The 15,452-nt window shown below is 41.7% G+C and overlaps 1 protein-coding gene across 1 annotated transcript in view; it reads left to right on the plus strand.

Moving 5' to 3' along the window:
- mon2 (MON2 homolog, regulator of endosome-to-Golgi trafficking) overlaps positions 1 to 14,907 on the plus strand; it is a 56,270-nt gene extending 41,363 nt beyond the window's left edge. The window contains exons 15-34 of the mRNA XM_015042295.1: positions 440 to 550; positions 725 to 805; positions 893 to 966; positions 1,564 to 1,654; positions 1,800 to 1,901; positions 3,529 to 3,639; positions 4,844 to 5,019; positions 5,098 to 5,260; positions 5,375 to 5,668; positions 6,019 to 6,217; positions 6,593 to 7,236; positions 8,539 to 8,682; positions 10,454 to 10,471; positions 11,029 to 11,157; positions 12,451 to 12,641; positions 12,731 to 12,791; positions 12,886 to 13,009; positions 13,626 to 13,833; positions 14,115 to 14,197; positions 14,274 to 14,907. Of these exons, the coding sequence (XP_014897781.1) occupies positions 440 to 550; positions 725 to 805; positions 893 to 966; positions 1,564 to 1,654; positions 1,800 to 1,901; positions 3,529 to 3,639; positions 4,844 to 5,019; positions 5,098 to 5,260; positions 5,375 to 5,668; positions 6,019 to 6,217; positions 6,593 to 7,236; positions 8,539 to 8,682; positions 10,454 to 10,471; positions 11,029 to 11,157; positions 12,451 to 12,641; positions 12,731 to 12,791; positions 12,886 to 13,009; positions 13,626 to 13,833; positions 14,115 to 14,197; positions 14,274 to 14,437 (3,168 nt within the window). The 3' untranslated portion in view covers positions 14,438 to 14,907. The remainder of the gene's footprint in view (positions 1 to 439; positions 551 to 724; positions 806 to 892; positions 967 to 1,563; positions 1,655 to 1,799; positions 1,902 to 3,528; positions 3,640 to 4,843; positions 5,020 to 5,097; positions 5,261 to 5,374; positions 5,669 to 6,018; positions 6,218 to 6,592; positions 7,237 to 8,538; positions 8,683 to 10,453; positions 10,472 to 11,028; positions 11,158 to 12,450; positions 12,642 to 12,730; positions 12,792 to 12,885; positions 13,010 to 13,625; positions 13,834 to 14,114; positions 14,198 to 14,273) is intronic.
- The last annotated feature ends 545 nt before the right edge of the window (positions 14,908 to 15,452 follow it).

A 15,452-nucleotide genomic window follows, 5' to 3' on the forward strand; every position in this document is an offset into this window, starting at 1 on the left:
ACAATTTTGAAGAGCAATTTTGTTTTCAGAAACATCATAATAATTTTTTTAATGGTTTCACATGTGTGATTGTTTTTTGTTTTTTTTTCATTTTTATTTATTGTTTTTGGTTGTTGTTTTATTTTGGGGTGTTTAAAATGTCTTCCAGTCCCAGTGCCAAGTGACCTTTACAAAATGAAAATGTATTCGTCTTTGAGAGAGGGCGAACTTGCATTACTTTTCCCATTTATCAATAATTTACTCAAAAAAGTTGTCAAAACAACAATATTATCGTTTATCGCAATTTATCACCCAGCAAAATGTTTTATCAAGTCTAACTGTAGCGGTGAAAACGAAGCATGTGCCGTTTTCACTCCACATGCTCCGTCATTCGTTAAGATTGTTTTAGTTTTAGGTGTCCGCTAAGCGTGTCACCGTGTAAATAATCATCTCGCTTTTATTTCAGCTGACTGCCAAAAACATCCAGTGCATGAGGACGCTGCTGAACCTGGCTCACTGCCACGGCGCCGTGCTGGGGACGTCGTGGCAGCTGGTGCTGGCGACCCTCCAGGTACGACACACCTCGCCACTCGTGTAATTTGATTAGGGAGTTGAGGGCTTTACATACCTTACACTTGTACAAATAAAAGAATGGAGACATACATCTCCATTGTTTTATTTCATGAATCTGCTCTGTGATGGATGGCGTCGGATCAACTTTGACAGCTTTTTCTTTCTCTCCCAGCATCTAGTTTGGATCCTGGGACTAAAGCCTGCGGTGGGCGGAGCCCTGAAACCGGGGCGAGCCGTGGAGGGACCGAGTACGGTGAGTTTTGTTTCTGTCTTTTTCACATAGGGAAATTTTTCTTTGCTGCCACCTTTTACGTTGAGCTAACTGACTGAATGTGAACAGGTGCTGACCACAGCAGTCATGACGGATCTGCCCGTCATCTCCAACATCCTGTCCCGACTCTTTGAAAGCTCACAGTAAGAATTTTTCAATCTTCAATGCTGTCAAATTTAGTATTGATTTTAGTATAAGTTTAATATGTTTTCAGCTAATCAGCATCACATTTAGGCGATATGGACTTAAAGTTTAGCACAATATTTAGTGGTACTATTGTGATATCAATAAAAGTGACGAAAAGAACTATTTATTTTTAGGTAACTGTGTGGTTGTGACTGCGTGTCACAGCAATTCTAGCCCCACAAACACAAATACTGCTCTTGAAAAACGTTCCCATTTGCTTCTTTAGGATACCAGTAACACAAAGAAATGTGATTTATATCAGCTACATGAATATTGTAACTGTTTTTAGTCAGATTTTAAAATTTATTGGCATTTACTGAACAAACAGTGTGGAAAAAATAGTAAAATTAACAATTCAGACAGTTTTCGGGGATTTTAAACAATTAATTGGAATTTATTGTGACAACAATAAGTCAAAATTCTTATCATAATTCATTTATCACAATAAATGATAAACAATACGATAAATGTTCACCCCTACTCACATTTATAGTTACAGTTTACCTTTTACTATTAAAGTAAAACAATTTTAAAATATGTATTTTTTTTATTAGGTACCTGGATGACGTGTCTTTGCATCACTTAATCAATGCGCTCTGTTCCCTCTCTCTGGAGGCCATGGAAATGGCTTATGGAAATAATAAGGTAAGAAAAGTTTTCAAACTCACCAATATTTTCTCTTTTTGAGTTTCCACTGGTTAAAATCCAATCTTACATCTGCATTGCCTCACATGTCGTTTCACGCTACTTCCAATACTTTCATACGTCTTGTTTTCTGGCCGTTGTTCAGGAGCCGTCTCTGTTCGCCGTCGCTAAGCTGCTGGAGACTGGCCTCGTCAACATGGACCGCATCGAGATCCTGTGGAGACCCCTGACAGGACACCTGTTAGAGGTAACCTTTACCTGTGTTAAACCCGCCCACTAATGACGGCTAAAAATAGGCCGAGACGCTTAGTGGGAAACAGTTGTTGGAAACATTTCATTATTCCCCCCACAAATATGCCAAATGAAACACCATCTTATGGTATGTTTGCACAAACGGATATTAGAAAGTGATTCTGCAGAAAGCTCAATTACTGTTTACTTAAAATGCCCTGTTTACATTGACAGACTGGAAGGCTGCTAGGACTTGTATACATTTTGCTGATGTATGTCAGCGCCAACATCGTTATTGGCCGATTTTAGTCATTTTTTTGTACCTGGGCAGATATTGATAACCGTTGTTTCTGCCTTCTTTTTCACATCAGTGTAAGTGTTTGAGGTAATTTTGGGGTTGTTTTTCTGTGGCTGTGTGATAATGAGGCAGAATTATTGACTTTTTAGCAATGTCAGCAGTGTGGTGTTTTTATTTTATTTTATTTTATTTTTTATTGAAATGTAATTTAAATATACATGATATATAAAATATTGGATATCGTCCATAACCGCTACATTAATATCGGATGTCGGTATTTGCCCAAATTTTCAGATCCCTACTTGCATGTCAATAAATCTTTACATTTTTTCAAATATTTTCAAACCTAATGTAAACCCATAATAGCCTTTATGCTCTGCCCTGTGAAATAATGCAGGGAGTGTCAATAAAAAGTGAAAAAGTTTTCATACTCGTTGAATTTTTCCACAGTGTGTCCCGGTAAAACCATGATCTTTAATGACCTCTGTTGAGATTTTATGTTAAAGACAAAGTAGAGTTACCTGTGAAGTGGAACAAAGGTGATATATGGTTTTAAAATAGTTTTTTGTTTTCATTTTTGAAGAAAGCACAGTTAACATACACATATCAGTAATCTGCATTAAAGTTTATAGTTGTACCGTGACAAAATATGTCAGAAGTGTTGAGTAACATTTCTACATTTGGACATCTGTCTCAGAGTGTTGAAAGGTTTCTTTACATCTTCCTTATCTCCCCCTCTCTTTTGCACACGTTTGTTTTGCAGAAGGTAAGCTATTATTTTTTTGAACCACTTCTTTTTCTCGTTTATTTTTTCCCCTCATGTCTCTCTCTTCCTCTCTCTCTCGCTGTCCAACATAAACTTGTTGGATCCGAGACGGCGCTGAATGTCAGAATGTGTCCGCAGTTTGTTTGCCGTGTTAATCTGACTCATCACACAGCAAGAATCTAAATGTGCACCTTCAAAGTCTGCCTATCTGAAATCTTTCCCTGCGCGCTTATTCAAATTCCTTCATAGTTTAAAGAAACTATGCTACGATTCATACTTTTACCATGTTTTTTTTTAATTATTATTATTTTCCAAATGCAGATTGTGATTAAAATGTTGAGCTTTATGTGGACACAAAATGATACACATGGATCATCTGGATTCTGAATTTGTCATTTCATTTCTAAAATGTCTACCTGTTTACAATTACAGAGGTAGATCCAGCTGTGTATTTGTTCTGCTACTCATCCAGGCCTCTCCATGTGTATCCACACTCCCAACATTGCCTCGTCTGTAACAACCTAATCTACAGCTGCAGGTTGATCTTTTATGCGTCTGGTGTTTTCGTGTCTCTTGTAGGTCTGCCAGCACCCAAACTCCAGAATGAGAGAGTGGGGGGCCGAGGCCCTGACGGCGCTAATCAAAGCCGGGCTCTCCTATAAACACAACCCTCCGCTCGCCCAAAATCAGGTAGGCTTGATCACGCACTCAAAAGACGCTCTTTTTTTCTTCTTTTCTTGTTTTTGCGCTAAATAATGTCAAACTTTATGGAGAAATATAAAAAATAATTTAAAAAAACAATTTTCCTAGACTTTCCTAATGCACTTTTTTTCTGCATTTGTCCTTCAAATTGGCTGTTTGTGATGCTGACATTTAGAAAGTCTCCGCTGTCACGTAGTAACCATGACGAGCACGCGTCTGCCAACTGCAAGAAAACGAGATAAGATATGTCACCGTCATCTTGTGCTGTGAGACTTGGTGACCTTTACCTCGCTGAAGCAGATACAGGCGACACCATTAAGGCCGGACACAACTGTGCAAAAGAATAGATCTGCAAAACTCAGAGAAAAACATATCAATATTAGTAGTCGATGTGCATGGGTGCATTTCACCGTCATAGATATACATTGCATTTATATTTTAGGCTGATTCTGTAAGACGTTTATGCCCATTTTTGTGGATTTTTCGTAATTTGTGGAGATTTATTCTGTAAACTTAATATGTCAACACTCGTTAATGTAATATTTTGACAAAAATAAGCAAGATTTTCAATTGAAAAACTTTTTGTTGCAGTTATTGAAAAGACAACAAAGATTTTTATGTTTTTAATCTGTTATTTTCATTAGTTTGGTTATTAGTTTAGCTTTCCAGGGTTCAGGAACCTCTGATCATTCTTGTAACCTCTGTCACATTCCTCAGGCCGGCCGTTCAAATGTATTCATTACTTTGAATGAGCCCAATCCTCAATGTTATTATTTGCATCATCATCTTCTAATACCTGTATATCTTATTTCTGAGGGACATGGGGAAATAATTTTGTGGCGTTGCTATGACTGCACCTGCCAGCTTTTAAATTGCAGATTTGCAAATCAAGAACCGATTTTCATGTGCAGGGCTGCAAATAACGATTATTTTAGTAATTGATTATTCTACAGAATGTTTTAACGATTAATCGGATAAGAAAACTTGGCACATTCTGCAGATTTCCCATATAACCTATAAAGTATTCCCCTTAATATGTTGTTTTTGCCAGCAAATGGCTTTTTGAGTCTTTATATTCAATTTATAGATTAATCGATTGCTAAATTAGTTAATGATTATTTGAATAATGAATTAATCGCGATTAATCGGGTTAATCGTTTCAGCCCTAGTCATGTTCTTCCTCTCCCCAAAGCGGCTGCAGCTGCTGCTGCTGAACCCCCTGAAGGAGCTGTCCAACGTGTTACACGCCGACATTCGGCAGAAACAGCTGGAGTGCGTCCTTCAGATCCTGCAGAGTCAGGGCGACAGCCTCGGCCCCGCCTGGCCCCTCGTGTTGGGTGTCATCGGCGCTATCCGCAACGATCAAGGGTAAGAACAATGGACGCGGCGGCGGTCGGCTGCTGGCGTTTTACTAACACGGACCTTTGATTCCTGTTGTTTTCTCAGCGAATCGTTGATCCGAACAGCCTTCCAGTGCCTGCAGTTGGTGGTGACCGACTTCCTCCCCACAATGCCTTGCACGTGCCTCCAGATTGTGGTGGATGTGGCCGGCAGCTTCGGCCTTCAGAACCAGGAGCTCAACATCAGCCTTACTTCCATCGGCCTGCTGGTGAACTTTCACTCGTCATTTCCCACAGTCATGTTCAGTGAACGATGCGCTAACTCGTGTCGTGACGAGGAGATAAATCCCCCTTTTTGTCCTCCGTTCCATGTTCATCCACAGTGGAACATTTCCGATTACTTCTTCCAAAGAGGGGAGGCCATCACCCAGGAGCTGGAGAGAGAGGAGGAGGCTCTGCAGAAGCAGGCGCTGGAGAAGGGCGAGACGCTGAACAGGCCGTTCCACCCTGCCCCTCCCTTCGACTGCCTGTGGTTGTGTTTGTACGCCAAGCTGGGTGAGCTGTGCGTCGACCCGCGGCCCGCCGTACGCAAAAGCGCAGGCCAGACGTTGTTCTCCACCATTGCCGCCCACGGGACCCTGCTGCAGCAGCCGACGTGGCACATCGTGGTCTGGAAGGTAGCGTGCCGCAGGGTTTCCCCCAGTGTATTATAAGCCTTTGTGTGTTTTTGTTTTTATTAAAAAGCAAACATCTCTGCACAGAGAACAGGACAACTCATCCCATGAAGCTCGAGGAACCAAATCAGTCTCTGTGGCGCTTATTAAAAACTCAGTAGACACGAAACGAAAGAGCTACTAAAGCCTCATAAATTTAATTTATCTATGCTGAAACAATTAGATCAAATTTAAGAGCATTGATATTCTCTTAGTTCATTTATACCTTGAAGAAGTATTTGACCTTGAATTTGAAGCAAACAGAGTTTTTCCTTTAATTGCCTCCTCTTTGGCATCTTTCTTTGGTATTTTAGGTTTTGTTCCAGCTACTGGACTGTGTGAGGACGTCCTCCACCACAGCGGACAAGGAGAAGATCGAGTCTGGGGGCGGGAACATCCTCATCCACCACTCTCGTGACACTGCCGAAAAGCAGTGGGCAGAGACCTGGGTGCTGACACTGGCCGGTGTGGCTCGCATTTTCAACACGAGGCGGTATCTCCTCCAGCAACTAGGTGAGCCTGCAACAGATGCTACGCGTTTCACAAAAGCTTCATATGAAAGCGTTGATCATCTTCAGAGGTGTCACTTCTGATACGATACCAATATTGGAGCTTTGCGTATCGACCGATACCGATATTGACCCGATACGATATCAACACAAATCAGATATTTTTTGTTACTTATTTTGTAGTGTGGAACATTAGAAATCTAGTGATGTTACTTAAACGGAGAACAATAGTTTTAGAATAAGTGACCTATTTATTGTTAACCAATGGGTCTGGATGCAGGACGATGTAACTTTTCTTATGGCTGATGTCGGATCAGGACACCCCTAGTAATCACAGCCACTTCTTGTTGGTTCTGACCGTCTCGCCATGTTTCCGCAGGGGATTTCTTTGAGGCCTGGGAGGTTCTGTTGAACCACATCCAGTCGGCCGCCCTCAGTAAAAACAACGAGGTCTCGCTAGCCGCTCTCAAGAGCTTCCAAGAAATCCTGCAGATCGTCACGCCGGTCAAAGACTCGGACAAAGCTGGGGACGCGCTCGCCGCCATGGGCGTGCCCCCCGTCCTGATCGACCCGCTCTCCGCCTCCGGCCCCGGCAGACCCCTGGTGCGCTCAGACTCGCTGGTCGAGAGGCTGACGAGGTACAACGGCGCAGAGCTGCAGGCGCAGCCGCCGGGGGAGGAGTCCGCACTGGAGGACTCGACGCTGTGGTGGTCCGCGTGGAACACGTGGTACCGAGCGGGAACGGAGAGCACCAGGCCCCCCAGCGGCCCGGCCGAGAAGCTGGCCTTCATCCCGAGCCAGCCCTTCCTCACGGCACTGATCCAGATTTTCCCGGCGCTCTACCAGCACATCAAAGCGAACTTCAGCATGGACGACCTGAAGAAGCTGGGAGTGATCCTCCACGGCGCCGTGTCTGTGCCGATAAGCAGCGACGCCTCGCCCTTCATCCTGCCTTCCTACACAGAAGCCACGCTCACTAGCCTGCAGGAAGCTGTGCTCACCGCTCTGGATGTGTTGCAGAAGGTAGGGCGGCGCGCAGCTGGGGCGCTGCGGAATATCGTGATGAAGGGGTTAATTGTGGGAAATTTGAATCTTTTCTGTTCTTTCATGAAAATGTCCCCACGATGCTTTGCATCTCCACAGCTAAACGTCAGTGTTGGGGAATATGGATTTCTAATTTTATCACGATGTTTTATGGTGCTATTGTGAAAACACTAGAGATTGTGATTAAAAAACAAACAAACTACTTATTACGTATTTTGTGGAGAACTGGTTGGTTGTGACTGCAGACACAGCATTCATAGCGCCACAAACACAAGTACAACTCCTGAAAATTATTCCGATTTACAGAGGCATTTACTTTAAAAAGTCTGATTTGTAAATACTGCACACAACAAGTGCATTAAATCATGATTTTGATGCTTTTGTGGAACAAACGGTGGAGAAAATGGTAAAAATAACATTTCCGATTTTATGGTCAATTTTTAAATTTTTTTTATCTACCATCAGGAACTGAAATTTATAATGATAAATCAAAATTCTTATAAGAAATTTTTCACGATAAATGATAAATGACACAATAAATGCCCACCCTCTACTAAACATGTACATCTGGTTTGGACGTGTAGGGAATTCAAAGTATATCAAAAACACCAAAAATACTCAGAGCATGCAGAATTTGTAAATAAAATGTATAATTTTGCTTATTTATTTTGTTGTACATTTATGTCTGCATGGAAAAAGATAACTCAGTATGGCTACTATTTTTTATGAGGGAGCCATGGCCCCCCCTGACCCCCCAATTGTGGTCGCCACTGGAGTCAGCCATGTTGTTTTTGTTTGGACATCCAGTCAGCGATTCAATGATTTTGGGAGTGTTTAACTAAATTAGAGGGGCAATATAAGCTGTGTAGTTGTGTTTTTTTTTGTTTTGTTTTGTTTCAAGTTGGCTATGCAATTATTGATCATTGTAAATATCAGTAATCATCTATAACAGCAATGTTAGTGTTAGAGAGTGATATTCGCTCAAAATGTTCCCATCAGTGCATCCCTAATTGAATCCAAGCAGGCCATTGTTACTGCAACACTCCAAATTGTGCAGCCCTAATTATGGGTTATTATATGATTTATTTTACCTCATATGTCAAGGATTAAAAAAACAATGGTTAAAAGCTCTCTGAGTCAAAAAAGTAATGATATAAATGGTTTCAGCAGGACAGATTTTCAGAGCTGCTTCGGGGGAAGATTGTTTGTTTGCATCATCGAATATGCAGTCCTGCGGTGAATGTCAGCGGTGTTTGTTCCTCTCCTCCCTCCCCGCTGCAGGCCATCTGTGTGGGCCCTGAGAACCTGCAGGTCATGTACCCGGCCATCTTTGAGCAGCTGCTGCTTTTCGTGGAGTTTTCCTGTAAGCCTCCTCAGTACGGCCGGGTGGAAACCAAACACGTGGCCAACGCTAAGTACAACCAGGTACGACCTCCGACTCACCATGCCACCTCCACGCAGGTGTTCTGGATGTTTTGTTTGTTTGTTACATCAAAGGAGGCTGAATATAATCCAACCTCCTATCCAATCAAACTATTCCTCACATGCTTATGGAGTTGTTTTAGAAGCTGCAAGCTATTTCTTTCTGAAAATCCCTCCCTCCTGCATAGATTTGGCTCCCAACATGCACATAGTTTAGCTTGTGTTGTCACTTTTCTTTAGTCTTTGAATTATTGTGAGAGAGATTGCAGTAGTTACAAAACATCTAACTACAGCATCTTTGTTTGCACGCTGGGAAATGACAATTTCTTCAGTCAACAAGTTCTCAGACCTGAGAGACGCCGCGCGTTATCTGCACAGAATGATGCCAACCGCTGAGATTTAAAACCCAAACAAAATGTCGAGAAAAATGCTCGCAGAAAATAATGTGCTGTGTGTTATCCACCAGATTCACGACCGGGTTCAGAAAAATAAGGGCCTCCGGGTTGGAGCCAGTTTTGATGCCCAGTCCCCCTGCCAAACAATAAACAAATACAATATTTTACTCATGCAAAGCTACACATTAGGATGTATGAATTGATGGATGGCTGATTTGAAACATTTGGCAGATGGCTTCATGAAAGATATGCTATGATGTCATCATTTTTTGAGTGGTGTTAAAATTTTGAAAATCCAACAATATTGAAGAAAAAAAAAACGCCACATGTGAAAGGAGCCAGAGAGTTTAATTACATGCATAATACCCCAAAAATAAATTGCTTTTTCTTGTGGGCCGCCCCAAAACCTGGGGCCCTGGGCGACTGCCAGTTTCTAAATTCTAACCCAGATGTTGATGAGAGATGTTCAGATATCTAACTCTACACACAAAAGTATTCTCTTCTGCAAAAGTATTCACGTCACTGTTATCTTTTCGATATTTTGTCCTACTAAGATCAAATCCTTCATAGATTCTGTGTGATTAAGTAACACATCAGTGCATGATGTGTTTTTCACATTTTTACACACAAAACAAACAAGCAGGCAGAGCTGCAATGAATGGTTTAGGTTATAGGTGTCAAAACTGAGGCACATGGGCCAAATTTGGCCTGTTGTTTAAATATATTTGGCCCACTGGTTTAATAAGAGATTCTACCAGCCAGCCACCAGATGGCAGAAGTGTTGCTAATACTACAAATCCCAGAATGCTCTGCTGGTGCCACAGATTTTACTTTTGATTCCATTTGTGTGTAAAGTATCAAACGTTGCTTACTCCAGCATCGATGGGTAAGCAAACTGAAGGATTTTTTTTTTTTTTATGTTTACACTTTTGACAGTTGTGGTTACATCTGAAGAGAAGGGAAAACTTATGCACAGTGAGGTCGTCCATACTAGCTTACCCTTGAAGGGTTGCGTGATGCCTGGCGCTTGATGTTATTTATTTTGACCCTTAGACATAAATTAAGGGTTTCAAACAAAAAGTCTAGACTGAAATATTTTTGCTCTCTTACATAAAATTCCAACTAAATAACTTTGACGGTTTTGGTTGTAAAGCAGCAAAGTTTCGAAAAGACAGTGGACGTTAATTCCTCACGTCTGATTGGCTCAATTATCCCTGACTTATTCTCCCCCCCAACAAAAAAATATATATATAAAATAAAAAAATCATAACAGTTAATTTTCTGCAAAGTCAGCTCCTCTGCTTCAAAGCAGCCGGTTAATCTCAGTCTTTTTCTCATTCTGTTTCTCGGACCCGCTCACCGCGGATAACCAATTTTAGATCCAGCTGTTTGCACCGGTGAGTTTCGCTATCTGCCTCAAGCCCCGCCCCCTCCACCCTCCTCCACCCCGCCCCCTCCCTCATCTATAGTGGCACTAAGCTGATCGGTGATGAGCTCCCCTCTGCGGCAGACGAGGAATCGGTCCGCTCGGTGTTTTCTCTCGTGTCTCATCTGCGTCTCACACTCACTCCATCCCTCCTCCTCCTGCACCCTTCCACCCCTCTCTGCCTGCCACTAACTGGTCGTTGCGCCTCTGTGTGCACCGTCCTTGTGGAGTTCATTTTTTAGTTGACTTTGTGATTTTTGGTGATCCTTTTATTTATTTATTAATTTATTTATTTTTTACACGAGTGTGGCTCTCTTTGTTTCTTAAAGGCACACTTTGATGGTTTGACTCTAACATCATGGGGCAAAACTTATAGCAGCGGTAAAGTTTCTTCCTTCCTGCTTTAAAGTGTGCCTTTAAATCACGCTTTCAGTGTTGCCAGATTTTGAAGAGGGAATCTTTTCTTTCTGATTTTTAGATTTTCAGGTTAATGTAAAATGTTTTTTTTGGGGGGGTTTGCCTCCACAGGCAGAGTGGGTTGCCTTAAACTACGTGCCCTTTGCTGAGCGGTCCTTGGAGGTGGTGGTGGACCTTTACCATAAAACGGCGTGCCACAAAGCTGTCATCAACGAGAAGGTTCTGCAGAATATCATCAAGGTATTTATGCTGAGTAAATATGAGCTAAAATGTGAATTTTAAGAAGCGTAGTCAAAGAAATTCATTCATAAAATCCATGGAGAGTTTTACAAGTTCTGACTTCTGACAGGAACAATAACAAAGCCGTTTTCATCATGTTTGCCTATGATAAATGCTACTATTTAGCCTCAGAGTACATTTCTTTTAAGATTATTATGCAGAATATTTTCAGTAAGGAGGACGTTTAGTTTTGTACCAGATCTGATGCCGTTAAGTCGTCTTTGCTCGTGATTCTTTCTAGTTTTACGTTTGTCATTTCTGTGGGATTACAGTAACTTGCCAGTTTGTGCAGACATAAAGTTTCAAAAAGAACTGATTTGTTATTAACCAACACGTTCAACACAACGTCTGCAGGCAGAATCTGGACTTTAATGTTGAAGCATCCAACATTTGAAAAGTGTCTCGTTGTTTTCTCGGTTCTGATTTGCAAAGATTAAAATAAATTTTTCTCTTCAGAACTCGCTGCTGTCCTGCTGCAAACCAAAGAAATAAAGTTTAAACTAGTTCTCCAATGTCTCAGGAAACATTTTTCTGCCTTAATCGAATCTAATTTTAATGAAAAGGGGAAAAAAGGAAAGAAAAACAAAATGACACTTTTAAAAATTATTTTCAACATGTTTTTTTTTTTAAATCAAAATAAGGAAACAGTCTAGCTACACTTTGCTAAGACAATGAAAAGTTGGTAGCTCCATTGTCCTTTACTTACTCAAAAATAAAATCACTATTGTCTTTTAAGAACCCTAAAAGTCTTTTGTGCATAAAATAGTTTTTCCACAGGCAGTTTCATCCGTTGCCATTCTGTCCATTTTCTTACAGTATGGTGGTTTAATGAAGTCACTAAGTCCGTTTTTATTTTTTTTTCTTTCTTGTCCTCTATGTTCATTTTGAAAAAATATGTTGCATGTGAAACTAGACATGGATGAGTAAATAAATAATTAGATAAACGGTCCTTGTTTTCACATCCTACATGCTTTTGAGATGCTAATCAGTTGCTCCCAGTTGTAAAAAAATAAAAATACCTTGTTGCCACGGTTATGCATCATAATCAACTATCTGCAAGTACAAACATAAGAGCAAAAATCCTGACAGTTGCACAGCATCCAAAACCCATAAAGAGCAACCAAAAAAAAGACTAACATCAGAACAAACGCAGCAGAGCTGCTCTAAGTTTTATACATTTTGTTATTATAGTTCTTCAAACAATGTTCATAAGATTAAAATTGCGCTCTTTTTTTTTCTTTTCCCTTTTTCAAGACTTTAAGAATGCCGCTGGGTTTGAAGTACGCCTGTCCGTCGGAGAGCACCTGGAAGCTCGCCGTGTCGTCTCTGCTCAAGGTGCTGTCCATCGGGTTGCCTGTTGCTCGCCAACATGCCTCGTCTGGGAAGTTCGACACCATGTGGCCGGAGTTGGCCAACGCCTTTGAAGACTTTCTTTTCACCAAAAGGTATGTTTTCCCCTCAAACCTCGTTGACGCGTACGGACGGTTTCAGAATGCTCTCGTGGTGCGCTAACCTTTTTTTTTTTTTTCTTCAGCTCTCCCCCTGATAATCTGTCCATTCAGGAGTTTCAGCAGAACGAATCGATCGATGTTGAGGTATTTTATCCGTTCAAGCGTCCAGTGACGTATCTCAGAAACGTTTTCGCTTCTTTTCTTTCCCCTTACATCATAATGGTCTCCTTCCGTTCAGGTGGTCCAGTTGATCAGCACAGAGATTTTACCATTTGCCAATTTCATCCCCAAAGACTTTGTTGGTCAGATCATGGCTATGCTCAACAAGGGCTCCATTCACTCCCAAGCTCCCTCGTTCACAGGTAAAATTAAGGCTGTCTTCACACCTGGTAGTCCGATAGACTCGGTTCGTTTGGGGACCAAAAGTGCAACATTTATTACATTTTCAGCTGCGATTCGCTTTCATGCTGCACTGTGTAAAATGAACCAAGCACTTTCAAAAACCTGAGGCATCAAGAGGTACTGAAGGAAACGACACAAAGAAAAATGGAGTGGTGTCGGATTTTAGCTGGTGTAGCATTGCTCTTTTGTCTTTGGTAAAAGACCACGAGGCATTTCTCCCACTAGCACTAAACTTGTGCATTGGATTGGTTGTATTTACCCAGAATGCCTTGCACTATAGTCCACATCCTGCTTTTGGAGCGGTCTCCGGTCCGCTAGGTGTTCAGATATGCATTCGAACCACACCAAAGTTCACTTGAATCAAACCAAGACCTAGCTTTTTAGGTGGACTAGCGTTTGCTTTTTTTAGCCTCCATCAGAGTTTGATCGCGCGTTCACACCTCCCCAAACAAACCCGACTTTCCAGACAAACAAACTAGAGTCGAATGAAAGTGGCAGCAGCGACCGCTGAAGTGTCGCAAAAGGATAGCGGTCGGTTTAACTCTATAGATACCAATGTGGTTTTTCTTTCCTCAGAGGCTGAGATAGACGTGCGGATGCGGGAAGAGTTTTCGAAGGTGTGCTTCGAGACGCTGCTCCAGTTTTCCTTCAGCAACAAGGTGTCCACCCCTCAGGAGGGCTACATCTCTCGCATGGCGCTCTCCGTGCTCCTCAAGAGGGCCCAGGACGTCCTCCGACGCTACGTGGAGGACGAGCGGTTGAGCGGACGCTGTCCGTTACCGAGGTATGTCCGTACGCTTTGTCGCAGCCGCCACGTTTCCATCGACCATAAAGTTGTGCAAATTGGAAGTACAGAAATAAATTTGCTTAATGGAGATGCACCCATTTTTTTAAAAAAACATTCAGCCAATCACAAACTTCGGGGTATTTTATTCGGATTTATCAACTAGACCAGCAGTAACTTTTTTCACACTCACATGAAAACGGCATCAACAAAAGAATATCATAAATTTACTTTGCTGTCTTACTCGTGTTTTTTTTTTTTTTGCTTCTTATGATTTTCAGGCAGCAAGTGACGGAGATTATCTTCGTTTTGAAAGCTATAAGCACTTTGATGGACTCGCTTAAAAAGACTCTGCCAGAAAACGGTATTTTCCTCACCGTGCCTGAAGACATCCTTCCACTTTCTGCCTATTAATCTTTCTTCTTTTTCCCTTCATGCAGTGGATGGCAACACGTGGGCTCAGGTGATCGCTCTGTACCCCACGTTAGTACAGTGCATCACCTGCTCCTCGTCCGAGGTGAGCGCAGCCCTGAAGGAGGCCCTGGGGCCCTTTAAAGACTTTATGCAGCCGCCCATCTCCAAAGTCCAGAACGGAGAGTCCTGACCGGACTTACTCTCACACTCCCTGTTTTTATAATAATGAAGAAATCTTGAATCTGGATTCTTATCCCGGGGTGCTTCACAAGTGCTTGGACATTGAACTCCATTTACGACGACGCGAAGCAGCTCCCCCCACCCCGCAGAGAAGGCCGGACGACTCCAGACTTAACATGCATCATTGTGTGCTTTTCATATGAGCTAATGACACTTAAACCCCTCCGCCTCCATTCACCTTCAGGCTGGCTGCAGTTGCCTGTCGACTACAAAAATAAAAGAGAAAGTTGCAGTGTTGCTCTTGGGTTTGGTTTGTTTCATTCTTGCGAAGACGCCGCATTGATGTACAGTGATTATGTTCTTAAGGAAAAGAAAGGCAGAAACTGATAGTACAAATGAAAAACCCAGATTTCTTTTTGGGGTTTTTTCACCATTTCCAGCAATGAAGTTCTTGCAAAATTTTATGCAAATAAAAAAAAACCATCCCCAAATCTTTTAACATTCCATGTCGCCTTCAGCCAGCCGTGTGAAAAGGGATGTACATGACTGTACAATAAACGGGACATTTCTCCAATCGGCTGTCTGCTTCATTACAAGGCATGTTCAGGGGAAACACTTCATCTGTTTCCTACACATTTCTTCTTTTTATTTTTTACTATGATGTGAACCAGAAGGATGAATATACAGTGTTGACAAAGTATTTAAGTAAATTAAAGCTGCAGTGCTTAGCTGCTGGGGCCTAAAAAAGGACCTTAATTTGGTATCTCATGCCTGATGTGATGTCATCGGGGGCATGTAGGTATGAAAGTTTTTTTTTTTTTAATTTTTTTTTTTATGGTGATTTAAATTAAGGGAAACAAGACATCCAAACCAACATGGTACTATGTGAAAACATAATTATCCAATTGCTAGATTACGAATTAGCTTTGGTGTAACCACATTTTTTGTGAGAAGGAGTTGCAGAATCATGGAACCACTTGAAATACAAACCTGTCAGACATGAACATGAAATAGGCTCAAATATT

This window comes from Poecilia latipinna, unplaced genomic scaffold (assembly GCF_001443285.1).
Source record: "Poecilia latipinna isolate Pla-1442-1.1 unplaced genomic scaffold, P_latipinna-1.0 Scaffold34, whole genome shotgun sequence".
NCBI lineage: Eukaryota > Metazoa > Chordata > Actinopteri > Cyprinodontiformes > Poeciliidae > Poecilia > Poecilia latipinna.